Source organism: Miniopterus schreibersii (genome assembly GCF_964146895.1).
Source record: "Miniopterus schreibersii genome assembly, chromosome: 4".
Classification (NCBI taxonomy): domain Eukaryota; kingdom Metazoa; phylum Chordata; class Mammalia; order Chiroptera; family Miniopteridae; genus Miniopterus; species Miniopterus schreibersii.
The window spans coordinates 30,898,605-30,925,458 of NC_138105.1; the positions used below are offsets into that span (position 1 = coordinate 30,898,605).

At 40.7% G+C, this 26,854-nt stretch overlaps 1 protein-coding gene across 1 annotated transcript in view; it reads left to right on the forward strand.

The window, feature by feature from the left end:
• FAT4 (FAT atypical cadherin 4) overlaps positions 1–26,854 on the forward strand; it is a 150,246-nt gene that overhangs the window by 95,529 nt on the left and 27,863 nt on the right. The window contains exons 7-9 of the mRNA XM_081134582.1: positions 10,027–10,207; positions 16,657–16,907; positions 18,857–23,206. Of these exons, the coding sequence (XP_080990708.1) occupies positions 10,027–10,207; positions 16,657–16,907; positions 18,857–23,206 (4,782 nt within the window). The remainder of the gene's footprint in view (positions 1–10,026; positions 10,208–16,656; positions 16,908–18,856; positions 23,207–26,854) is intronic.

Below are 26,854 nucleotides of genomic sequence, written 5' to 3' on the forward strand. Positions count from 1 at the left end.
CCACTACCCTTTCAGGGAACTGGGTGAGTGTGCCTGAAAGCAGTAAAACAAGCCGATAGGACAACCGAGGATGTTACAGTTATAATTCAGCGTGTAACGTGGAGCCACTTTTAAAGAGAACTACATATGAAAAATATTACAAGTTAGAGAAAGCTGATTTAAAATGATAATTTTATAACCAGAAGACTTCTTGGCGAAAAGCCAGTTCATTTCCTTTATTTTGCAGATAAGGGAATTGAGGCCTGGAATAATTAGGCAGCTTGCCAGAGCTCGCAGACCCGGAGAGTGGCAGAGTCAGAACAGAATCCAGGATTCCTGCCTCTCGGCTGCGTTCTTGCTTCCCTGGGCCGTATTTACACGTCAGGGTTTGCTGACTCTCTGCATAGAGAGCATTTCCAAAAGCGCAGTTTCAAGAAACCTATTTTTCTGATTGCTCTTCACCGTGCTTTAATGACCAAAACATTCAACAGTTATTTTTCTTTCTGCAAATGAATAAATGTTTCAAAATATTTTTAAGGAAAGCCAAATTAATTGGAACCAGTGATTTCAATTTTGATATTTTGCAAATAAGCTTAAATTTAGGCATTGTTCAGATGAAATGCTAAGTAGGAGAAGACATTAAAAATCCATCAGGCTTTACAGGTGGAAGATGGTAACAGTGTCCGCTGTCACTGCCAGTTGTCATTTTGCATTTATTAAAATCAAATTATGATGCCAATTGAATAGACCCTATAAGTGAAATTTGATTATAGTCAGTGAGACTCTATGGGCTGTATCAATACATAGCAAGAGTCTTGATATTGCTTCGTTAGACAACATTTACAGAGCAGTCTCTTCCAGGTGTCCCCTAGATACCAGATATGGTGGTGAAAGTGCACATCTCTGTCCTCAGGTTATGTCCTAGGCAACAAGATGGACAGTAAACAAAATATAATGCACAGGCCAGGAGTGATTGATATGAGATACTCTGATAAGTAAAGCAGGTTAGTGGCTAGAGAGTGAGGAATGAGCGGGGTTAGTTTCGACAGTACCAGAGTTAGGAAAGGGAACCTCAAGGCAAAGAGTATTGCAGATGAAAACAGCCCTGAAATGGGACTGAGTTTGTCACATCCAGACACCAGCAAGGGGGGTGAGAGTTAGAGAGAGGAAGGGGCTGGGAGGAGAGGCAGACAGAGGCTAGACCAGTGGCCTTTAAAGCAGCATCAGGAGCTTTCATTTCATCCTGAGAGTGAGGAAAGGCCTTGGGGGGGGCTTTGAACAGAGGCGTGACAGGGGATTTTGGACAGATCTGTTTGGGGCCAGTTGAGAACAAGGGTGGACACAGAGCTGAGGACTGAGAGGCTATGCCAGCAGTCCCTGAGCCATGCTAGTGTGTGAAATTAGGTGACAGGAGGTGGTGTGAGGTAGTTATGTATTTTGTCCATTTGAAGGGGAGCCCGTTGGACTCGATGGTGGAATTGGAGGAATAGGAAGTTAGGAAATGAGACGAATCGCTGTGAGTCCTTGGTTTTTGGCCTGAGAAATTAGGAGATGGGGAGAGAAAAGATTGTAGGGCAGGTTATTCAGTAATTACTTTTCGCCTATGTTGTATTTTAGATAATATGACTATGCAGAGGAGCTGTCAGGTAGATATTTAGATGGGAAAGTTTAGTTTCCAGGGAAGACGTGTGAGCAGAGATACAACTTGGAAAGTCATGGCCTTTAGATGATACTTATTCTGTGAGCACCGAGTGCTTGTATGTGCCAGAATGTGTACTGTATTATCTCACTTAATCTCACAGCAGTCCTGTAAATTAGGTACTGTTATTCCAATTGTATAGATTAAAAGAAAAACAAAAACAAAACTGAGTGTTAGGCAAGGTAAGCAACCCGACAGGCAGGCAGCTGTTTATCAGCGAAAACAGGACGTGGAGCCAGTCAGCCTGGTTCGGGGACAGTCTCTTAGCCACTACTCACTGCTTCCCACCTATGGGTTTGTCCACCATGCTATGGTTTTTATATAGACCATGTTCATGAGACTATCTTCTTTTTGGATTAAATATTTTTATATTAAAATGAGCATTGATTTATGAAGCAAAACAACCACCTTGTACTTTAAACTGCCATTAAAACGTAAAAAAGAATATGCATACATTTGAAATCAAAGGATTGCTCTCCTCATCAGATGAGGAAATGGAAACGAATATCCAAGGGTTTTAGAGCACACAGAGTGCAAAGCAATATTAGATGTTATACTAAAGTATGCAGCCAGTATGTATGATATACTCACACATGCACATACAGTGAGTCAGTTGATCTGTGTGTGTGTGTTTGCATGGAATTTGGGGATGGGAGATTAATTTGTGCACATAATAAATACATTATTCTTTATCTGTTCTCAGTCTAATATGCTAAATGGGTGTAGCAATATTCTGGCTATAAATTTGGCCAAAAGGTTTAGTTATGAAGTGTCTATGTGTCAGCATAATTAATTGGTCTGAGGGGAAAAGTTCAGTTATTAGCATTTCTAATTAAGGGCATTTATCATCTGACTGAAAGAGAGAATAAACTTCATTCTTATGTAGGAATTGGAAATTACTTTTTAATGGAGGGGAAACATGATGCTTTTGCAAAAGTGAATTCTGAAAGCTAAAAGGGCTGACCATCATGCTTTATTTTTTTGGTGAGTATATGATGACATTTTGAATTAATGCTATCTGTCACGTTGTTTAGCCCAGAGGGTCACTGCACTACAAATAGTTCTATAATCAAAAGAGAGGTCAGCAGTGTGGGATGCGACATTTTACATCTGAAGACAGTTGGCTTTTGTCACTAAGATTGCATTTGTCACTATTATTTGTGGGGAAATGTTGGCGAGAAGCTTGCCTTGTCTATTTTGATGAACATTTTTAATAAGAAATATTGCTTGAAAACGTTTCATAGCCACCAGTGATCCCATAAATCATATAATGTTAGGGTTACTTTCAGTTACTGAAAATTAAATGCATTTAACTTGCTTCTATATGAGTCTAGAGCAGTTTTGCTTATTTCCAATGGAGTTGGAAAAGACAAATGTTCCACACTTTACTGGTGTAGTAGGCTTTTTATTCAGGGATTCATGATTCAAGCAGTATCCAATCTAGCAGATAGAAAGGAGCTTTGAAGAGCTATACAAGGCAAGAGATTTTTATAGACCAAAATGAGTAGGGACAGGGAAGTTATATGGGGCATCTGCTGATTGATGAAAGCGGGGCTCCTTTCCTATGTGAGCAAAGGGAAGGCTTGCAGCAGGTCCGGTAACTTGTGCTGAGCAAGCAAGTGCTGATGGCTTGACCCTGGCTTCCTTTTCTGGGAGAGCTGAGGATAGAAACTGTTAGATTCTGCTTTGCTGACGTGGGGCTTAGCATGAGCGACTCCATGGTGGGCCTCATCTGGTTAGTGTAGTAGAGAATGTTTGTCTTAGATGAGAATTCTGTTTCCAAGGTTGATAACTGGTGATTATTTCACCTTCTCTTATTTCGAGTAAGACTTTGTGCCATATCTATTAGTGATATAAGTATTATGAATCATTTTTTAAAATGATTGTCTTTAAATCAGCTACTCTGTAGTAGGAAAAAAATGTTTTCTACATAGAATTTTATTTGTATATTCAGATAAAAATACAATAAAAGATTTAACTTCCAAAATTCTATTAAATAAGAGCTAGAATTCCACCGGGCCAGTGTTGCTAAGTGGTTGAGCGTAGACCCATGACCCTGGAGGTCGCTGTTCGATTCCTAGTCAGGGTACACGTCCAGGTTGTGGGCTCGATCCCCAGGAGGGGGCGTGCAGGAGGCAGCCCATGGACGATTCTCTCTCATCATTGATGTTTCTGTCTCCCTCTATCCTTCTCCCTTCCTCTCTCTGAAATCAATAAAAACATATTTTTAAAAAAGAGCTAGAATTGCCATTATATTGCATAGAATTAAAAGTTGATAAGTTAATTTCATTTTATTCTTCATTTACTTCATATAAGCTATGAATCTGAGTACACCAAGAAAACCCAGCTTTGAAACGGAAATAAACAATTTGCAATATTTAAAAAAACACTTATATTACCTAAAAGATAAATATTAAATATTATAGAAAGTAACTTAGTTTCATAGCGAAGAATTTCTTTTCAAAAGTCCTCTAATTTTATCCTGGTAAACCTTTATCATTTTTGCAGCCTATTTCGATAAGGACTGCATAAATATATAATTTGGTATTTTCACTAAATAGGCAGGAGGCAGGTTGTGTTTAGAATCTGGGGTTCCCTCTAGGGTTTCAGAGTTTCAGTGTGTTGAGGTTTTTTTTTTAATGTCCTCTTAAGAGTATTTCCTTGTGACATTTTTTTGTGGAAATAAAATATTTAGTTAACATTATATTTTACTCTATAAACTTTCTAAAATTGTAAAATATATGTAACATAAAATGTACCAATTTATCCATTTTAAGTGTACAGTTTAAGTATACAGTTTATACATTTTAAGTATCTATTTTAAGTATACATTGTTGTGCAGCATTTCAGTATTATTTTCATAACATCGCTAAATAGTTTCTGTAGTTTTACTAGTCGCCTCTATTTTACATAAGAATGTATAGTAAGGACATACAGTGTTTTTGTAAAGCTTCTTTCAGAAGTAAACAATCAAGTGTTTCTTAAATGTGTTTTTACCTAATTTTTTTTTATTATTTTTTAATCCCCACCTGAGGATATTTTTTTCCATTGCTTTTCAGAGAAAGTGGAAGGGGGAGAGAGAGAGAGAGAGAGAAGCATCGATGTAGGAGAAAAAGCCACCGATTGGTTGCCTCCGGCACACCCAGAACTCAGCCAAGCCTGCAACCAAGGTACCTGCCCTTGGCCGGAATTGAACCCGGGACCCTTCAGTCTGTGGGCTGATGCTCTAACCACTGAGAAAAACTGGCTAGGGCTCTACCTAATTTATATAAACATTTATAGAACTAAATAGTAGTAATAAGCTATGATATTATAAAATGGAATTTTTAAAATACAAAACTGTTGGTTATATTGAAAATATTCCATACTTATTTGCTTTGTACATTTCCCAGATTCAGGTTTAAATATAACCACATAATCTTCAGTGTTAATATAGAATGTACTGAAATATAAATTTCCGTACATTTTCAGTGGGTGGCTTACTGTGAGAAAGCACATTTACTTCAGGGGGAAGAAGAAATTAATACTTTAAACAAAAACAATTTTTTCATTGATTTTTTTTTTTAGAGAGAGAGGAAGGGAGGGGGGGGAGAGAGAGAGAAACGTCGATATGAGAGTAAAACATCAATCGGCTGCCTCCTCCACGCCGTGACTGGGAATCCAGCCTGCATCCTGGGCATGTGCCCCGACCAGGGGTATCAAACCAGCAACCTTTAGGTGCAGGGAATGATGCCCCACCAACTGAGCCGCGCCTGCCAAGGCAAGAAACTAATACTTTATTACAGCAAACACAGCCAGCGAGGGCACCCATTCACCAGAAGTTTGATGCCAAGAATGAAATTGGCCTTGTTGCAGAGCAACAGATTTCAGTTAAGTAAAATTCCTATTTCTGCTGAATAGTTTTTCATGCTTTAGGACAGTATGTTTAATTTATAGGAGCTAACATAAAAGCATGTAATTTGGCTACAGTTTGAACTTTAGTCATTTAGACTCTTTCACTGTATTTATTAGAGATGTATTTTTTGATAGAGCAGTTGACTGAAACATTTTTCTTTTTAAAATTTTATTTTAAATTTCCTTGAACTGTTTCACTGATGTATTTGAGCTTATTAAGTCACCATTAAAAGTCATTGCTAGTTTGATTACTTCTCGAGAATACAAAATAAAACTCTGGCAAAGCTTGGAACTATTCACAATATCATGGACAGTTGGAAGGTTAAGCTGTGAACTGTCTGTCTCTGTGTGTATCTGTATGTGTGTGTGTGTGATTTGTTTTTGAACACTTAAAAAATGCTCTTCAGAATCATATGTATTCTTTGCTATTTCTAAAAATTTCAGAAGGTTCCTATTAATTTACCCGTGTTTATTTTATATTTATATATAACATATGCATATATACACATATGTATATATACAATACATATAATTTTATAAATTGAAAATTTAAATTTCTTTTATCTTCTGACTTTGTATTTCGAATGTTCACTGCGTGCTCCTAGCCTCTACAGTTCTACATTTCTGAGACCTTGTTCTTTTATTTCATTTGTATCTTCTACCCTTTTTATTGGCTCACTGTCCTCTACCAGCAGTCTGTGTTTGCATCCTGCCTCTTTTTTCCGACTGCATCTGGTTCTCATAAATAGTTCCAGATGAAACTGAACAATCTTGCCCTGTTACGCCACTACCTATATAATTCATCATTATCAGCTCTATCCACGCTCAGCATTGGCCCCTAGTATTTAGATTCTTCTCATGGGATTCAGGATTAATTGGGACCCTCTGTTTATAAGTAGTCAACTATCTCCAAAATGTTGACCTTTGTCTGCAGTCCTGTTCTCCGACTCCAAGCTTAGGCTAAGGGCTATATTCCCAGATGCATATTCCAGAAGTGTTCAGCTCTTTGAACTTTGAGCCATGTAGTTATGAGACCAGATTCCCATATATAGAATCAAAGGAAAAGTTAATATAGATCGAGGACAGGGCCTAATGGAATGCACTATGGGTTTATAGGGAAATGAATTAAACAGAATTATTCCTGCTCTCAATTAGTTTACAAGGATATGGCAGAAGATATGGCAGAAGTGCATTGGAATAATAATAATAATATAGAGAAAACACCTACAATGATTGGCATAGTGTTATTGGACCCTAATGAACGGAGAAGAGATTTTGTTTTTTAGTTCAGAATTGGATCTCTCTCTGTCCACTTTGTCTGAATGCAAATAAATTGCTTAATTTCTTTGTCTCAAGTTCTTCCTTTAAAAATTAAATAATAATACCTACTTCATGGGATCTGCATATTGAATGAGTAACATATCTAAAAAATACATATGGTATCATCAGTGTTCAATACTATGTATTTATAAGCATGTATGAATACATGTATAGGTATATATAAATATGTATGTATACATGTATATGTACAAATGTATTTCAATTTATATATAAATATATGGACTAAGTTTACAGGGAATAATTATGATTTCAGTTTTTGACATACAAATGTTGAGCCCTTTGGTAACTTGCGAGAAGAGACAACAAATAGTCACCAGGATGTATCAGCTTGGAGCCAGCAGAAAGTTCTGGAGTGAAGACAGAGAAACAGTAAATATTATGCAGCATTTCACATGGGATATAACAAAAAAATGTTGGGAACCAGGAACAAAGCACCTTAGGACCTGTTTCTTCATGTAGTTAAGAGGAAAGGTCCAAATAGAGGCAAACAGAAAAACAACAAGGGGAGGCTTCATCACTCAACTATCACATAAGAGGAAGTCCTTTGTCTGCGAAGAGTGCTGCGGAAATGAGACTTACTCTCCAGAAATCAGGGGGCCTCCCCATTTTCTCCCTGACTTCGTCTTCCCACCTCTGGCTGAGAGGCAGTGACTTTGGAGCTCTTGCTGCCAGTGGACAAGTAGGAGGCTGGAGCAGGGTGTGGGTGGTTGGCTCTGCCCCCAGTAATAAAAGTGAAAAACCTTGCAGGCAGAATTCAAATTTGAGATTAGTTAAATCTCAGTAAAAGAGTTAGCAATTTGGAACAATGTCTTTGTTAGGTTTTCTTTGTAAAACTGAAAACAAAAAATAAACCCAGCTCCACATCTCCTCAGGCAACAAGACAGTGAGGCAGGAGGCGAGATTTTGCCTCGAGTTATCCATTCTTGAAGTGGGAGGGATGCAGGAATTGAAGGGCCCTCCTGCTTGTACTGTGGGCTGTGGCGGCTGGTAAGGGGAGGAGGGGACGCTGGCGATTGTTTTGTGCTTGAGAGGAGGCCCCGTGTGGATACAGGGTCACCTAGCAGCAGCTTCTCCAGCCAGAACTGTCTGTTGTCACTGGTGCACTTTTAAAACCTGGGAATATGAGCGAGCCTCTGGTACGAAGACAGTGACACTGAACTTGCTGAATATTTTCCGGGGTAAACAATTTTCTTTTTTGCTTACTGATTCAGAAAACACATCACCAACAATATTTATATAGTTTATAGACAAAAAAAGAAATCACATGTTCCTGACCAAATGAGTTAGTCACCATTTTATGTGGTTTTCCATTTATGTGTCATCAGACACTTTAGAATACCAAAGAGAAAAACCTCTGCTTGGCAGTTACTTATTTCCTAACAAGTCGAAGTGCCATTGATTAGAAATATTCACATCTTCTTTAAACTCTCAGTGTAAATTTAAAAACTGTGCACTTTATAATTTCCAATTCAGTGTGTCTTCCACGAAGCTGTGAAATTGTTGAGAGCTAAGTGTTCACATATTTCTACTACGAGGGAATCATTAGGAAAAAAGGATGATTCAAGATGTTTCCTTGAATAATAAATAGTATTAGAGCATGAAGTCAGATGTCTTGTGGGCAGCAAACATCCTGAGAACAATATAGAATATATTTTAACTCTGCGCCCACATGATCCTAAGCACGTTACATTCCCTCAGAACTTCTCTGGGGTAGGTTCTGTTCTCATTATTCCCATTTTACAGATGAGGAGACTGAGATTCAGTGAGTAGAATACAGTGTCAGTAATAGAGACAGAAGAGCTCTACCTCTCCTCCCATCCTTTGCCTCGGGGACCTGAATTTACTTATCCCCTCTCCCAGGTCACTGTGTGTGCCTCTCCTTCCCATGACACTCCATATTGCCCACACAAATGCACAGATATCCTTTGGTTAAATTTTTCTAATTCAACCAGCGGGAGAAACACTAACATTATTCAGCTCATTAATTTCCATTTTGCCATATTGTATATAATTAAACACACATTTAAGAGATTTAGGCCAAACATTGGCCATCAATAATACCCCTGAAAATATTTATTTTAGCTTTAACGTATCCCTCGTGTGAGGAATTCAAGATCTGTAACAAGATTATTGTCTTCAGTTGACCCAAAACCTTCAGCTGGCAAATAGCTGGTGTCCCTGGCAGTGGGCTTTTCCTGCAGCTCGCGCCTGACGCCGTGCTCCGGGCTCAGCTTGTCCAGAGCCCAGCAGAACTGAAAGTTTGAAAATGATTTTGAAAACACAACTAAAGGCTGAAGACTTGCCTTTGAGTTGGGGGACAAATCACAGAATCTAACCAAATAGGACATCTGACCTTCACCATGAGAGTCTGCCAACTTTGTGTAATACAGACAGTGTATCCAAGGTTCTGGTAAATGTCGGGTTTTCACTGTGTGTTGATATCAGAGCTGGAACAGGAAATAAACATGAATTGCTTCACATTTATGTTAAATATTAAATAAATGCAATAAAGATGATTCCAAGTCAGCTCACTGACATAATGTTATTTCCAGAAAGTGGGAGATTTCAGTTTTGAAATATAACCAGAAGCCCCCCCCCCCCCCAAACAAATACCAGCTAGTCCAGTAACGGGGTCTAAGGACCTCAGCACCCGGGTGACAGCCTTTGACATTAACGTTGATAGTCACAGCTAGGAATACAGTTCTCAACACTGCCTTTGTTTACACTAAGTGGGCCAGCTATTCCGTGCCCACGGGTATTCTCCAAATCTGGTTTGGGTTATTTTAATGTGATTTCAGAGAAACCAGCGATGCCTCTCTTGTGGTGGTTTAATGATATTGTTGTGCTCGATACTGTCGAATCAGCACCTTCAAAATAGAAGCTGAAACTCTTTCTGTGCAGTGTCACTAGGAAAGAGCTGAAATACCAGTTCATACACGAACATATTTTTTTGCCACAAAATTAAAAATGAATCACTTGTCTCTGTTCAGAAATTTAACTTGGAGATGTTTCTCAAGTCTCTCTAGTAGCGCTGCCTACAGCTAGTGATTAAAGTTGTTGTTATTTTTGTTATTGATAAACATCAAAACCTGATTTTTTTTTTCCCCCTCTAGGATCCCCCGCCCTGACTGGAACTGGAACAATCAACGTCATAGTAGATGATGTCAATGACAATGTCCCCACTTTTGCCAGTAAGTTGTATTTCACCACAATTCCCGAAGATGCACCGACGGGAACGGACGTCCTGTTGGTCAATGCTTCGGATGCCGACGCCTCAACCAACGCGGTCATCAGGTCAGTACCTTTTCCTCTGTAAATTCTGATTATTTTTCTCGTTAAACATTAGTCTTTGCACTGAATGAGCACGATGCTTCATTTTGCCGGGAGTGTCATCATATTAACGCGGCTCTCTGTTGGATAACCAGTTATGCCTGGCGATGATTCGGTGAATGGTTTATTTTGTTTGTTACTAATTTCCTATTTAAGAACTCACTTTGGGAAACTGGCCGTAATTAGTCTCTTTCTGCTGGCAGAGATGATTGAGTCAGGTATGAGGCCTCAAGGTATTTTTCATTAAGTAAACATTGGGTCACTAGTATGAATAACAAGATAAAGTTTCCATTTTCTTTGAGCCTGCATTTTTTTAGGTAGATGTACAAGTAAATGTAAAATAAATAAGATTACTTCATATAGTGAGGACAGCCTTGAAAATAAAACAGGATGGTAATGAGAGAGTGACAAGGGACTTTTCGGTATAAGTATTGTGGATGGCCTCTCGGGAGGTGGCCTTTGGGCCAGAGGTACGGGGCTGTTGGCTGGAAGTCAGCCTGGTGTGTTTAATTGGGGAGGCTTGTGTGTCTGGACCAGAGTGAGGAAGGGGTCAGGGAGGTGGGCAGGGGCTGGACCATGTAGACCACATAAGGACCTTTAGGTCATGGTGAAGAATTGCGATTTTAAATTGTATTTTCAGATGGGAAACTATTGATGGATTCCCATCAGGGAGCAACATACACTGATCTGTATTTGGATTGGATTGGAGGAGGCAGGACTGCAGAGAGAGGCTTCAGAGAGAGACCAGTGAGAACATTTAGGTGCTAAGAATCATAGTGATTCAGACAGAATGGGGATCTAACCCACAACCCGGGCTTGTGCTCTGACAGGGAATGGAACCGGCGACCTTCTGGGGCATGGTCCGGTGCTCAACCCCCTGAGCCACACCAGCCAGGACTGTTTTGTTCTTAGTACAGGTCTTCCTTGCACAGTGTCTGCAGCGTAATAGCAACTGGCACCTAAATGAATGTGTTGAATGGGTGATTCTAATATTTTTGGGAACTTCTGCATTTACTCACTTTTTTCCTCAACATTTTTGAGAGGGTAGATCACTACCTCACATTTTCTCCAGCCATTTTTTCCTGAAAATCTTTCAATATGACTTCCCTCCATTGCTTTACTGAAAAAAGACTCCCTCTGAAGATTCTACGGAAATTTACCAGGAGCAGTGACTTTTTCTGAGGCTTTTTTCTCTTTACCTATTGCAATATTTGCACTGCAGGTCTGCCTTTCCTTTTTGGCATTGTTTTCCTCCTCAATGTCTATGTAACTGTTACTTCTTATTTCTCACTTTGGGTCTCTGACGGTATCTTCTAAGTTGCCTTCTAAATCTCTTCTTTCTCTCTTTACAAAGTAATTTGGACATCCCTCGGAGCATTTTTTTAGTCTTTTTCTCCCTTTCTCTCTCTCTCTCTCTCTCTCTCTCAGAATGAGAACACATTTCCATCACTGCAGCTGGGCAGAACACTACTCAGAAATGTAGACAACTTCTAAATTTATACTATCAACTCTGACTCTATCCCAGACATTCCCACCCATATTTATAACTCTCTAGAAGACACTTCTACCTGGTATCTGTTGGCATCATAATCACAAAATACCAGAAACTTCTCATCAATCCTGTTTCTCATCTTGGCATTAATCTTTCTCTTAATGATGTTGCCTTGCCTTCTTCATCGACACTTGATGGCTAAGGGTCTTCCTCTCCCCTATGCTCAGTGGACAAGTTCTCATGTTTCCCCCTTTCTAATGCCTCTGGCACCCATTCTTTTCTGTGCATTCCTCCTGCCAAGATTCTGGTTCAGTCCATAATTACATCATGCCTGGACTATTACAATAAAAATTAACTTACTTTCCTGACTCTGTTTCTAATCCCTCCAATCTATATACTACACTATACTGTATAATTTTGGAGCTCTTACTATGTCCCAGGCACTTTGTTAAGTTCTGAGGAATTAGGCACTCCAGATCCCTTAAGGAGAAGGTAGTTTTTTAATCTTGTAATTGTTGTACTTTATAGCAAGCACAGTTTAAGCACAGAGGGTGGAAAGAACAGCGTAGTCAATGTGACCTAAGGAAATCAATAGAAGCTCAAGTAACTGATGATTTTGGGGAAAGACAGAGACATAGTTAATGGACAAATAAGGGATGCAAGGCATTCTAGACAGAGGCAATAACAGGTACTAAGGCAAATCTCAGTCTCCATATTGCACTCACTGCATAATTCAACAGCCTGCCTCAGCATCTTCCCAAGCTTATTCTGCACAAATCCCCCCACGTATAGCCGAACTTTCAGCCTCACTGAATGCTTTCTCACCCTGGGAAAAGGATCCATGCTTCCCCCGGCCTTATGGCTTTGTTCAAGTCCTTCTAGATCCTAGACCAGGGTTCTGCAAACTGCAGCCTGCAGGCCAAATTCAGCTCTGTGTCTGCTTTTGTAAATAAAGTGTTATTGGAGCATAGCCACGCCCATTCACGCACTTACTGTCTGAGGCAGCTTTGTACTAAACTGAGTATTGCAACAGAAATCTTACGGCCTGCAAAGCTGAACAGATTTACTAACTGGCCCTTTATAGAGAAAACCTGCTGACTCCTGGCCTAGAACACCGTTTCTCTCCCTCTTCAGCATTGTTGTAAGATGGGTAACCCCCTTAAAACGGAGCTCGAAGTTGCTCTACTCCAAAAAAGACTTTATTTTAACCATTCCAGTCAAAGGTGGTCTCTGTCTTCTGAATACCTAGAGCAGTGCTTCTGCACAGTTCCTTAGCACTTACACATACCACCTTGGTTTGTATTTCCTTTCCTATGTACCTTTCTTCCATTTAGGATGTAAGCTTGAGGACAGAATTTTTTCCCTACTTACCCATGTCTCTATTAGTCCATCTATCTACTTAACTAAATATATAGATGGATTATAATAAATTATAACAGGTCCTCAAATAGCATCGTTTTGTTCAAGGTCATTTCATTATAGCGTTGATGAGATGTCCTAGGAACCTAACTCCTGTTTATGTCAGGTAGCCTGCGGTAAAATAGTTTTGTTCTTCATTGTTTTGCTGAAAGTCACAGTTTCCAAGAACCTGTTGATGATGTTAAATGAGGAATTACTGTATCTATAATAGATTATTATAATTATATATGTATATAGTCTATGTTTATGTAAGCCTACACTTTGATTTATTGTCATGTGTTAATTATATTGACAAGTGATTATATGAAATCACATTTAATACCCAGAACTACCAAATGAAAGGAATCCATATGTGATCAACATTTTATAGATGGCAAGAAAAGGCTTTGAAAAGTTAAGAGATTTTATGAATGTAAGTGCCATGAGTGAGGTCTAAGTCATGCCCAAGTGAACTATTCCTAAGTTACCATGTGCTGGTGGCACAGGGTGCAGTGCCTTATGATGCCAGTAAATCTCGGGGAGAGGCAAAAAAGTTTAAAAAATCAAATGGGGATATTTTAGTTTTATAATTACAGCAATGATGGATTTAGATATTAGGTAACAATGATCTCAGTTTATGCCAGTAATTTGAGACAGTATTTTCTTATTCTTGAATTGAAAAATAAATGAACACATTTGTTGATTTGCATTGGACGAAATCATCATAAGCCAGCTCCACACTGACACAGCTTGAGCGAGAGGCGCTTATGGCCTTAGCAGGGAAGGTATGGATTGTAGTCTTCACTGCATTCCCTCAGGCTGTTTAATTTTCTTTATACTGTAGTGTAATGGAAAAGGTGCCTGTTGGAGTCATAAAGACAAAGTTCAAACTCTAGATCTACCATTTATATATAGATTGTATTCTTCTTGGTGCAATTCTGTTGTCTCCCTGAGATTCAGGTTCCTCATCTATAACAAAACCCCAAACAAAAGCAGACTCTTAGGGTTGTCCTGAGGTTAAGGGATGCACACATCAGATGTCTTGTGTGTGGACACTAAGGGGTGCTGCAGAACGTGAAAGAACAGCATAGACGTTTGGATGTTAAGAAAGTAACACAAGACACAATCTGATAGTTTATAATTTTAAAAGAAATTAATGTGGAGCAGAGAAGCAGGAGAGATTTCCACGAAAAGATGAGAACTGAAGCCAGACTCAGGTAACAGAGGTAGGAGAGCCTGGGCAAGTTAACTCCGCAGTTTACCCATTTATATTGCCACTTGTGTTTCTTCTGTCTCTTTATTTTTTTTTTAACTTACAGGTATAAATTTGCTTGAAACTGCTATTATAGATATCATGGGATATTATGGAATGCCTCATATTTAAAATATACTTTTCATACACTTCAGAATCAAATAAAGTCTAAAAAAAATAATCACTTATTAACTACTTTAATTGTTTTAAAGTAATAAATATATTATTACCTACTTTTATACAGATAATCATATGGACTATAGCATGTACAACAGCATAAAATAGAGACTAAGAATTTACAGGACAAGATTCCTTTATGGATTATGTATTTGGGCCTGGACCGGAGCTCACATCATTTGCCGTTCAACACCATGTTCTGTTTTCTAATACGCCACAGCCTTGTCATACACAACACATCCAAATCCAATTTTGCGTGCATTTTCATCATCCTTATTTTTATTTGTGAATAAAAGAACACATATTTGATCGAACCCTGATATTTGTTGTCATAAAGCTGTAAGAAAGTCTGTGGCAGTATGAATCCCTTCTCTTCCTTAGCAAGCTATTAGTGGTTTCTAAATTCACTGATAGAAATGAGGTTTCCCAAAGTAAAGTTGCACAATTTTCATAATCCAGGTTCCTACAGACTTTCTCTCAAAGGTAAGGCGATTTGATTACTTTATGAGTGCTGAATTTCTAACTTTAAGAATTCATTTACAAACCTCGAATATTTTTATTTTGATAAGGGGAATAGATATCTTCTACTGTGATAATACTTTATAAAGAGTCACTTCTGGCCCAGGAAATAGAGCCGGAGCTGTTCACACTCACCCCTGATCCTGGTATGTGGGTGTCTCAGGAGGCCTTAAAAATCTGAGTGAGACCAAATACTTTATCAATATTGAAATGATTTCTCAACAAAATACCCTTTCTCTGTTTTTTTCCTTTTGCTCTAATTTTTTAAATATTTTTTTAATTGATTTCAGTGAGAGGAAAGGCCAGGGAGAGGCAGATAGAAACATTAGTGATGAGAGAGTCATTGATCGGCCGCCTCCTGCACGCCCCCAACTGGGGATTGAGCCCGCAACCCAGGCAGTGTCCTGACCGGGAATCGAACTGTGATCTCCTGGATCCTGGGTCGACGCTCAACCACTGAGCCACACCAGCCACACCAGCTGCTATCATTTTCTGCCTCCGTTTTTGCCTTTATTTTTTTTTTAATACCAGCTCTCCAACAGTTTACTATTTCTCTAAAGAAGGATGAAAGTGCTGAAATGTGCCTTTGAAACTGTGACTGACCGGGAGGAATGTGCACTCTGCCGGCTGCGACGTGGGTTTTCCCTGCTGTTTCTGGGAGACACATGCTGTTGCTATGTTTTTCTGAGCGCAAACCAAACTACAGAAACATGCGCTTAGCTCCGGCAAGGGCATTTCTCTGTTGGTCTAAAGGAGAAAGCTTTTAAAGACATCCACTTCTTTGCTACCTCCAACTTTAAAAATGAGGGACCTCAGCCAATTTGTGAACCTTCAAGCTTAGGAACTTCTTTCCTGGCCGATCTCTCGGGAATATACACAGATAGCTTTCCTCTCCAGAAAGGAGAGCGCGCTATTCTCAGTGGAAACTCCTGTCCGTTAACCAGTCTGGTTAGCATCAGAATATCCACGGGGATGCCCTGCCTCTGCCGACTGCGAGAGAGCAGAGCGGCATGGCCATGTGAGGAATGACAAATGAGAGAATTAGTAACTAGGAATGTCTCTGTGTAAATAATCAGTTCTTCAGTTGTTGTGGATCGTCAGTGTGTATCAAATGCAGTGTTTTGTCTTGAAGGAATAAAATCTTCAACTGCTCTTCTCTGGGATATTATGGCACACAGCAGAAAAGTAATTTTTAGATTCGTTTAACAGATGTTCATCTGTGATCCTGGCCATTAACCGCAATATTAGAGCAGTGCCCTGATTTATGCTTTCTGGCTCGTCTGTTTAAAACACAGTGGCCTTCTGGGTACATTTTGGGGTCTTGCGTGATTTAAGAAGCCCACAAAGCTTGCGAGGACCTGCTTGAGGTCATTGTACGTCTCACAATAAAGACTGTCAGTGTGACAGTCACATAACATTTGAAATATTTATTTTCTAGTCGTCTCCTTTCACTATTGTGTGATTGGACTTGTAATGTCTTTCGTTACATCTCTGACTCGGTTTTTAAACTGCAGTAAATAGGTGCTAACAATATCATACCTAAAAGGAATCTGCCGTCTCTGCTCTCTGCTTTAGTTATAGGATCACTGGTGGAAACTCTCAGTTCACCATCAACCCATCCACGGGACAGATCATCACCAGTGCACTGCTAGACAGGGAAACAAGAGAGAATTATACGTTAGTGGTGGTTTCCAGTGATGCTGGGTCCCCAGGGCCTCTTTCCAGTTCCACAAGCGTGCTCGTCACCGTGACTGACGTCAATGACAACCCACCGAGATTTCAGCATCACCCGTATGTCACACACATCCCGTCGCCTACTCCTCCAGGTAATCAAACCAGCTCTGAGGTCATGGGTAAACAGAAATGATACATTGGACATGTTCTATAAAATGCATTTATTTTTGCATGTATAGCTTTGATATGGCCTGTGTTTGCGCATCCTCTGAAATTCAGCTTGTGCCTAACAAAATTAAAGGAACATTGAATCTCATAAATTAATTCTTTCTCCCTCAGCCAATTGTGTTTGAGAGTTTTTAATGGCCACATCTTTCCTAGTAGTATTTCTTAGTATGACTTGAATATTGTTAAGTGATTAAAATAGATATGACTTTGTAGTCAGTAGGGTTCTGCCTGGAGATGTAATTTGTGTGTAAGTTCCCTGAGAGGAGGGACACTGTCTCTCTTTTTTTCATGCCATATCCTAGCACCTGAAACATTATCTGGAATTAATAGGAATTCAGCCATATTTGTGGATAGAACATGAATATTTTATTTCAGTGCTTCATAGATAGATTTTTTTAAAAATGTTTAATAAATGAATAATTCTAATTAATTATCATTAATATTATTTATTCCAGTTTTGAGAGATGCAGGTTTGTTAGTAAGTTTATGGAGCCATTAATGAACCCCTTTCATGTTAACAGCATGTATTTTTCATTCTGCATCCCTTTTAGATTTAATTTGGTTGCATTTGCTTTTTTTGCAAAGAATGGCATACTCTCCAGAACTGCACAAATCATTCGCCATCTGCAGTTTTTGAGTTGAATTTTCAAATGGGAATAAACACAACTAAAGACCATGATTCATTTCATCTTCCTTGCTTTAAAATATTTTTAATTAGAAGAAAAAAATAAATGGATCCAGGATTCCTCCTCTCTGTGATCTTTGATCTTTTATGCGCTCGAGAATGTCTAATTAATACCAATTGAAGGTATAATATCCATAAATTTTTGCCAACTTTCTATCAAAAGGAAACGTCGATATCAAAGTCATAACTCCCTGATGAAGGCCCTCAGCTGAAAAGATGCTGGCAGGCATGGCTCTAATCACATCCAGCATATCCAGGATGCGGTGATGCAACATCGCTTCTCCTACGCAAAGTGAGGGATATGCGAGCATCTTTTCTTCATTAGACATAATTAATCAGAATCACTGGCCTCTTTTTTTTTTTTTAAAAATAAAAGACTTTACAGTTTTGTCACAGACTCTTTGGTAGGGCTGGAAGTGCAGGTTTGGGAAAGGTTTCTGAATGGGTATATCAAAAACATGTCCTTCTGGCAGCCCCTCTGCATATTTCTACTACAATCTGTTTTATTGGCACTCATCCCAAGCACTAACTTTTGGAATTCACATTGGGTCCATTCTTTCTCAGTTCTCATTTCTCACTATTTTATAATTGTATGAGTTGATTTATAGATTTATATGTATATCTGTGCTTATGTTTCGTGTCCATGGGATAATAGCTCACCAATAAAGGAATTTTGCTATGAAACAGTGGGCTTAAGGAATCAACAATAATTTTTTTAAGCATATTATTTTTGTGGACGTGATCACATATATGGTAATTGAGGAATGTTTTAAGACATAAAAGAGCAGCTATCTTTTACATGGGGCAGCAGCACAGCTATTAGCAGAGAGCACGTTAGAGTCATGTGGATTGGAAGTTGTCTGATGTACAGATTTTTCTCTCAGGAACTACAATTCAGAATGATTAGCCATTGCTCTTCCCGTGCTCCTCTCAAGGGCATACTGCAAAATATTAAATCCAGTAGACTGCAGGGGCTCCGGAAAACAGCAGGTCAGTCCCTGAAGAATATTGTTAAGTAGATTTGATTTTGAGACTTTAGGGACAATAGAGGGGATGTCGTCCTCCCCCGGTAATTGTGAGAAAATAAAATTACATCAGGTAGCAATATAGTCTTTTATATGCATTAACCTACTACCCAGTGTTCTGCTTGGGCTCCCTGAGATTCTAACTGCACGCCCCCTTTCATAGGTGCCTTCGTCTTCGCGGTGACCGTCACGGATGCTGATATTGGACCCAATTCTGAACTGCATTACTCTCTCTCGGGGAGAAACTCTGAGAAGTTCCACATTGACCCGCTGCGGGGAGCTATTATGGCAGCCGGGCCGTTAAACGGAGCTGCGGAGGTGACATTCTCTGTCCATGTGAAAGACGGTGGCCCGTTCCCAAAGACAGATTCCACAACAGTGACTGTTCGCTTTGTGAACAAGGCAGATTTCCCCAAAGTCAGAGCCAAAGAACACACTTTCATGTTTCCTGAGAACCAGCCAGTGGGCACTCACGTCACCACTGTTACAGGGTCTTCCATGAGAGGAGAACCTTTGTCCTATTATATTGCAAGCGGGAACCTTGGCAACACGTTCCAGATTGATCAGTTAACAGGGCAGGTGTCCATAAGTCAGCCTCTGGACTTTGAAAAGATGCAGAAGTATGTTGTATGGATAGAGGCCAGAGACGGAGGTTTCCCTCCTTTCTCCTCGTATGAGAAACTTGACATAGCCGTATTAGATGTCAACGACAATGCCCCGATTTTTAAGGAAGATCCATTTGTATCTGAAATATTGGAAAATCTTTCCCCTCGAAAAATACTTACTGTCTCAGCCACAGACAAGGACAGTGGACCCAATGGACAGTTAGATTATGAAATTGTCAGTGGCAACAAGGAACACAGTTTCAGCATCAATCGCACCACTGGTGAAATTAGAAGCATTTGGCCTCTCGACAGGGAAAAGGTATCTCAGTATGTGCTCACCATAAAGTCCTCGGACAAAGGCTCCCCTTCACAGAGCAGCTCGGTGAAAGTCATCATTCACATTTTAGATGAAAATGATAATGCCCCTAGGTTCTCTCAGATCTTCAGTGCCCATGTTCCTGAAAACTCCCCGTTGGGATTCACCGTTACACGTGTCACAACTTCTGATGAAGATGTTGGTGTAAATGCAATTAGTAGATATGCTATAATGGACACAAGTCTTCCATTCACCATTAATCCCAGCACAGGGGATATTGTCATTAGTAGGCCTTTAAATAGAGAAGATACAGACCGTTACAGAATCCGAGTTTCAGCACATGATTCCGGGTGGACTGTAAGTACAGACGTCACGATATTTGTGACAGATGTCAATGACAATGCTCCCAGATTTAGCAGACCCTCCTATTATTTAGATTGCCCTGAACTTGCAGAAATCGGCTCCAAAGTGACTCAGGTGTCTGCAACCGATCCCGACGAGGGGTCAAATGGACAAGTGGTTTATTTTATAAAATCTCAATCAGAGTATTTCAGGATTAATGCCACCACAGGAGAGATTTTCAATAAACAGATCTTGAAATACCAAAACGTCAGTGGCTTCAGTAATGTGAACATCAACAGACACAGTTTTATAGTGACATCTTCAGATAGAGGTAATCCTTCCCTACTTAGTGAGACAACCGTTACCATCAACATAGTGGACAGTAATGACAATGCACCCCAATTTCTTAAGAGTAAATATTTCACCCCAGTCACCAAAAACGTGAAAGTTGGTACAAAGTTAATCAAAGTTACTGCAGTAGATGATAAAGATTTCGGACTGAATTCCGAAGTGGAGTATTTCGTTTCTAGTGAAAATCATTTGGGGAAATTTACGTTGGACAACAGCACAGGGTGGATTTCAGTGGCATCTTCCCTCATCTCTGACTTGAATCAAAACTTTTTGATCACTGTCACTGCAAAGGATAAAGGAAACCCTCCACTTTCATCCCAGGCCACTGTTCAAATCATTGTCACTGAGGAGAACTACCATACCCCGGAATTCTCTCAAAGCCACATGAGTGCCACCATCCCTGAAAGCCACAGCGTCGGGGCCATTGTCAGGACGGTTTCTGCGAGAGATAGAGACGTGGCGATGAACGGCCTGATTAGGTACAGCATTTCTTCAGGAAACGAAGAAGGCACGTTTGCCATCAATTCCTCCACCGGTGTGTTGACACTAGCCAGAGCTCTTGACTACGAGCTATGCCAGAAACATGAAATGACTGTTAGTGCTACCGATGGCGGATGGGTGGCAAGGACTGGTTACTGCAGTGTGACGGTCAATGTGCTTGATGTGAATGACAATTCTCCAGTATTCCTCCCCGAGGAATATTTCCCCACTGTTTTGGAAAATGCCCCAAGCGGGACCACAGTCATCCACCTAAATGCAACAGATGCTGACTCTGGCACCAATGCTGTGATTGCATACACTGTGCAGTCCTCTGACAGTGACCTCTTTGTCATTGACCCCAACACGGGAGTCCTCACCACTCAAGGCTTCTTGGATTTTGAAACCAAGCAGAGCTACCACCTCACTGTGAAAGCTTTCAATGTCCCCGATGAAGAAAGGTGCAGTTTTGCCACGGTTAATATACAGTTGAAAGGGACAAATGAATATGTGCCTCGTTTTGTTTCCAAACTTTACTATTTTGAAATCTCAGAAGCAGCTTCTAGAGGTACGATTGTCGGAGAAGTGTTTGCCAGTGACCGGGATTTGGGTGCTGATGGGGAGGTACACTACTTGATTTTTGGTAACAGTAGGAAGAAGGGTTTCCAAATCAATAAGAAGACTGGACAGATTTATGTTTCTGGAGTTCTTGACAGAGAAAAAGAAGAAAGGGTGTCTTTGAAGGTACTGGCCAAGAATTTTGGCAGCATTAGGGGTGCAGACATAGATGAGGTCACCGTAAATATCACCGTGCTCGATGCCAATGACCCACCCATTTTTAGTTTGAGCACCTACAGCGTTCAGATCAGCGAAGGGGTCCCGACAGGAACTCATGTGACCTTTGTCAGTGCCTTTGACTCAGACTCCGTCCCCAGCTGGAGCAGGTTCTCTTACTTCATCGGGTCAGGGAATGAAAATGGTGCCTTTTCCATCAACCCACAGACAGGACAGATCACCGTAACTGCAGAATTAGATCGAGAAACCCTCCCCATCTACAATCTCACAGTGTTGGCTGTTGATTCGGGGACACCCTCAGCTACAGGAAGTGCCTCTTTATTAGTCACCCTGGAAGATATAAACGACAACGGGCCAGTGCTGACCATCAGCGAAGGAGAAGTTATGGAAAACAAACGCCCAGGAACTCTGGTGATGACCCTTCAGTCCACCGACCCTGATCTCCCTCCAAATCAAGGCCCCTTTACCTATTACTTGCTGAGCACGGGTCCTGCGACCAATTATTTTAGTCTGAACACTGCTGGAGTCCTGAGCACCACCAGAGAGATTGACAGAGAGCAGATCGCAGACTTCTACCTGTCGGTGGTTACGAGGGATTCGGGTGTTCCTCAGATGTCTTCCACGGGAACTGTGCACATCACCGTGATAGACCAAAATGACAACCCTTCACAGTCTCGGACGGTGGAGATATTTGTTAACTATTACGGCAACTTATTCCCTGGAGGGATTTTGGGCTCTGTGAAGCCGCAGGATCCGGACGTGTTGGACACGTTCCACTGCTCCCTTACCTCGGGGGTGACGAGCCTCTTCAGTGTTCCCAGGGGCACTTGTGACCTGAACTCCCAGCCGAGGTCCACGGATGGCACGTTCGATCTGACCGTCCTCAGCAGTGACGGAGTCCACGGCGCAGTCACCAGCAACATCCGCGTCTTCTTCGCCGGGTTTTCCAACGCCACGATAGACAGCAGCATCCTCCTGCGGCTCAGTGTCCCCACGGTGAGGGACTTCCTCACCAACCACTACCTCCCCTTCCTGCGCATCGCGGGCGCGCAGCTCACGGGCCTGGGCACGGCCGTGCAGCTCTACGGTGCCTACGAGGAGAACAACCGGACGTTCCTCCTGGCGGCTGTGAAGCGGGGCAGTAATCAGTATGTGAATCCCAGCGGGGTGGCCACCTTCTTTGAAAGCATCAAGGAGATCCTCCTGCGGCAGAGCGGGGTGAAGGTGGAGTCTGTGGATCACGACTCGTGTGCCCCCGGCCCGTGTCAGAACGGGGGCAGCTGCCTCAGGAGACTGGCCGTGGGCCCCGCGGTCCGGAGCCACGAGAGCCTGCCCGTCGTCATCGTGGCCAACGAACCGCTGCCGCCCTTCTTGTGCCGGTGTCTGCCGGGCTATGCCGGGAGCTGGTGTGAAACGGACATAGACGAGTGCCTGCCGTCCCCTTGCCACAACGGCGGCACCTGCCACAACCTGGTGGGGGGGTTCTCCTGCAGCTGCACGGATGGCTTCACGGGGAGGGCCTGCGAGAGGGACGTCAACGAGTGCCTGCCTAGTCCTTGCAAGAACGGGGCCATCTGCCAGAACTTCCCAGGGAGCTTCAACTGTGTTTGCAAAACTGGATACACAGGTATGATTACGTTTGGCCCTTTTCACTAAGACTTTAGCCATGTCAGGTGTGATAGAAAGGAATGAATGTTGTCATTTGTAAGTGATTTTCTATTTTAAAAAAAAAAGGGTATAAGCCTAGCAAATGCTTCCAGCATTTCCTATTGGCCAGATACTGTTCTAAGACCTTTATCTGTATTTATTTTATTTACTTCTCGTAAGAAACCTATGTGGTAGGGATAATTATTTTCCAGTTTTTATGGACAAGGAGCCTGAAGTAGAGAGAGAGTTTTCCAAGGTGACCCAGCGAATTTGTTACAGAGTCGGAACATAAGTAACGTTCAATTCCAGAGTTTAAGCTTTTGGGAAGTCACCTAACTCTGCTGGCTTTCCATTTTCCCATCTTTAAAATGGGAATCATCAGACTTACTTATCTCATCTCTTAGGGCTGTTGTAATGAGTAAAAATAATGTTTGTAAAACACTTAGCACCGAGTCCAGCACTCATTAAGCAGCAGTGACAATTAGCAGGATTCATAGTGGTGTTAGTGTAGTAGTGGTGGTAATAGAGGGGAGCCCCAGAATCGCTAAGACGACAGGAAACCAACAGTACCAGGTAAGTGTGAGTCTTACGAGAGCCGTAGTCTTAGGGTCATGAATAATAGGGCTATATACATATTATGAGTTTAGGATTTCTAAAAAACAAACTTCCTCCCCTCCCCCCCGAATCCCCCTATAATCTGCCCCTCCACCCCCATCTCAAAAAAGTTGCAGCTTCTGCTGGGAATTCAACAATAAAGATTGTTTCTTCGTCCCACTTTAGTATAACAGACTCCTTCACACTTAGATTTAGAGTGAGTTTATGCTTAGCCTTAGCATGAAGAAAGTGCGAATGCATTTGATGGGTGACAGGGATCAGGGAAAGTCCCATGGGCACGAGCCAAGGCACCGTATTCAGATTTCAGCATAAACGGGGCCAACTTCGTGACTCGTCATGGAACTCGCCCTTTCATATCGCTTCTCTCCCATTTGTTTGTTTCTTGTTTCATTTTATGTACTTTGCAAACTTTTCTAAATGTAGTGGTTGGAAATTTTGGGAATGCCCTTCTTTTCATTAGGAGCTATGAATAGCATTTACCAAGCAGCTATCTAAGCACTGCTTAAAGCTCCATGCATCACGGACACTATCATTCACTGGGTTATTCATTTAGTTCTCACTACTCTGGGAAATGGATATTATTATTTTTCCCTTCTCACAGGCAAAAAATAAAATAAAATGGGTCTTAGAGGGATCGGAAACGATTAAATAACTTGTCTCCAGCATGGCACACAAATGATCTCACTGGGTTTTGGCTATAAGCTTGACCCAGACCCTCTGCTGCTTGTATGCATGCCACCCTCCCTGACACTTGCATGTGTACTTGCTATAGGTGTGCTGGCAAGTCCTTGACATCATCTAAGAATTTTCTCTGCATTCTCTACTTGGTCCTCACAAAAAGCCCATGAGATCATATGTTAGTCTGAGACTGCTCAGGAACTGAAATTACTTTAGGATTTTCAGGTAGGATGGTGTATAATACAGGGGAATAGCTTACAAAATCTTCAAACTGGCTAAGAGCGAAGGTCAGGAAAATTCACTGGCAGAATCCAAACCTGAGCCTGGCTGGAAGGGAGTCTAGAAAGGGTAGTTTTCTGATTTCCAGGCCCTGTAATCCAGAAAGATAGAAATGGTGCTGAGAGTCAACAGATAATGTCTGGCTTAGAAAGATACTGCTATTCCTATTTTATGTTGTAGAAACTGAGCCCACACTGGTGACTCTAAGGTAAACTGTCAAAGACTAGATTATCAGCTCTTTCTGTCCAAAAACTCAGTTGAAATTATGTGTTAATTTTACATGCTGCTCCATAAGACAAAATTCATACTTACCCATACGTGTGCCTCAGAGAATGAATTTTTTAAAAACTCATTTTAGCTAGATTTTATGTCTATTAACATTAACCAAGTACTAGGGCCTTAATGAAGCCTCCCTCAAAGCCTGTATGTATTCAGATATTTTTTGGATCATCAGGATTATTTCAAAGCACCTATATTTTCATACTTGATTTGCTTTAGTGGATTTCCACCTGCATTTTTTCAATGATTTTTAAAGTCTGTGGCATTAGGAATTGGAGCTGTGAGAATTTCTGCCTAAAATAATTCTCAGCCTTAACCCCCATCATGTGCATGCACACGCACATGCACACGCACACACGCACACACACACAAACATACCACTGCATATTTTGTGTGAAATTGGAAATCGTGCTAAAGATGATAAGTGAGTGGTTTGTGTATGAATTGATGCAGACCAGGAGACTTAATCCTAAGACTCCCACAGGGAGTGATTGTTCGCTGAACAGGGATTTCATGTGGAGAACGTCCTGTGAGGATGAAAGTATGAAGGGATATAGTTACTATTATACTGGTACCAGTTTATTTCTGATATATAGGTATGTTTTTTAAAGTTGATTTTCAAATTTGTGACCATAGGGTCACATAATAAATATGGAATAGATATTTTTGAATAAATGAGTGATTTAGAGGGAATGTATTTGTTTGTGTAGCTTGTATTTCTGATCTTTTTTTAAGTTACTGAATAAAGAACCAAAAGGAAGTTGTAAAAATTGTAGAGGCTTCAGATCCAGTTATAATCACTTCATGTGTCATTATTAAGAAAAGTTTACTATAATTTAATTTTTCTGTCACTAAATGGAGCTTTGATTAGTTATAGGGAATTGGAAAAAATGAATACATTTTAATACAGTATAGGGTACGTGAGAAATTAATTTCCAGATTTTCACAAAGTTTCATAGTATCAAAAATTATATCAGCTGTCAACATGCCTTAGTAAATCAAAAGAAAATACCTTTTATATTTTTCATGCCTCAAAGCTCAGTGGATCCTGGAGGAAAAAAACAACAAGTCCAGTATTTCTTTCCCTAGACAAATGAAATTTTCTTGCATTTAACAAACACTAATTAGACAGCACAATTATAGTCAGTAACCACCCAGCATTTTGTGCTCCAGCCCTCAGGTTTTCACTGTTTATAGCATGGCCTAGCATGAAGTCCTTCATAGGAAGGGATGGTGTTATAAAACGCAGCAGGTAGAAAGAATTAGTTCATAGCCCCTTTAACCTTTCCCGCTCATTTCCACACATCTGGAGGCATTTTAGCTGTGGTGTGAGCAAGCCCTGACATTTTAGGGAGGAGGAGATTGGTCCATTCATCACTCTTATGTCATCTGACAGTATAAATAGGATATTTTTCCAGATATATAAAGTTAGATACAGCTTGTGCATAGTCATTTTACTGTGAAACTTGGCAAACATTTGCATTCGTGACAATGGGAGTGATAACTAAGAGTAACTCTCTTAAAATCACAATAGTCATATATTAATATTGTCAGTGACCATGTGACCAGGAAACTGTTGTGATACAAAATGACATTTTCTGTGAGATAAAGGGGAGTGAGTGGTTCATATGGATAAGAGAGGGTAAAAGTCTCGATTCTTGTTTTGATTTTATTTCCAAGAAGGGAATTAGACTGTTTACCTTGAGTGATACATTGACCTATTAAAGCATTATAAACAGGTTTCTGGTAGCTAAATGCTTCTTATTTCTGCAGAAAA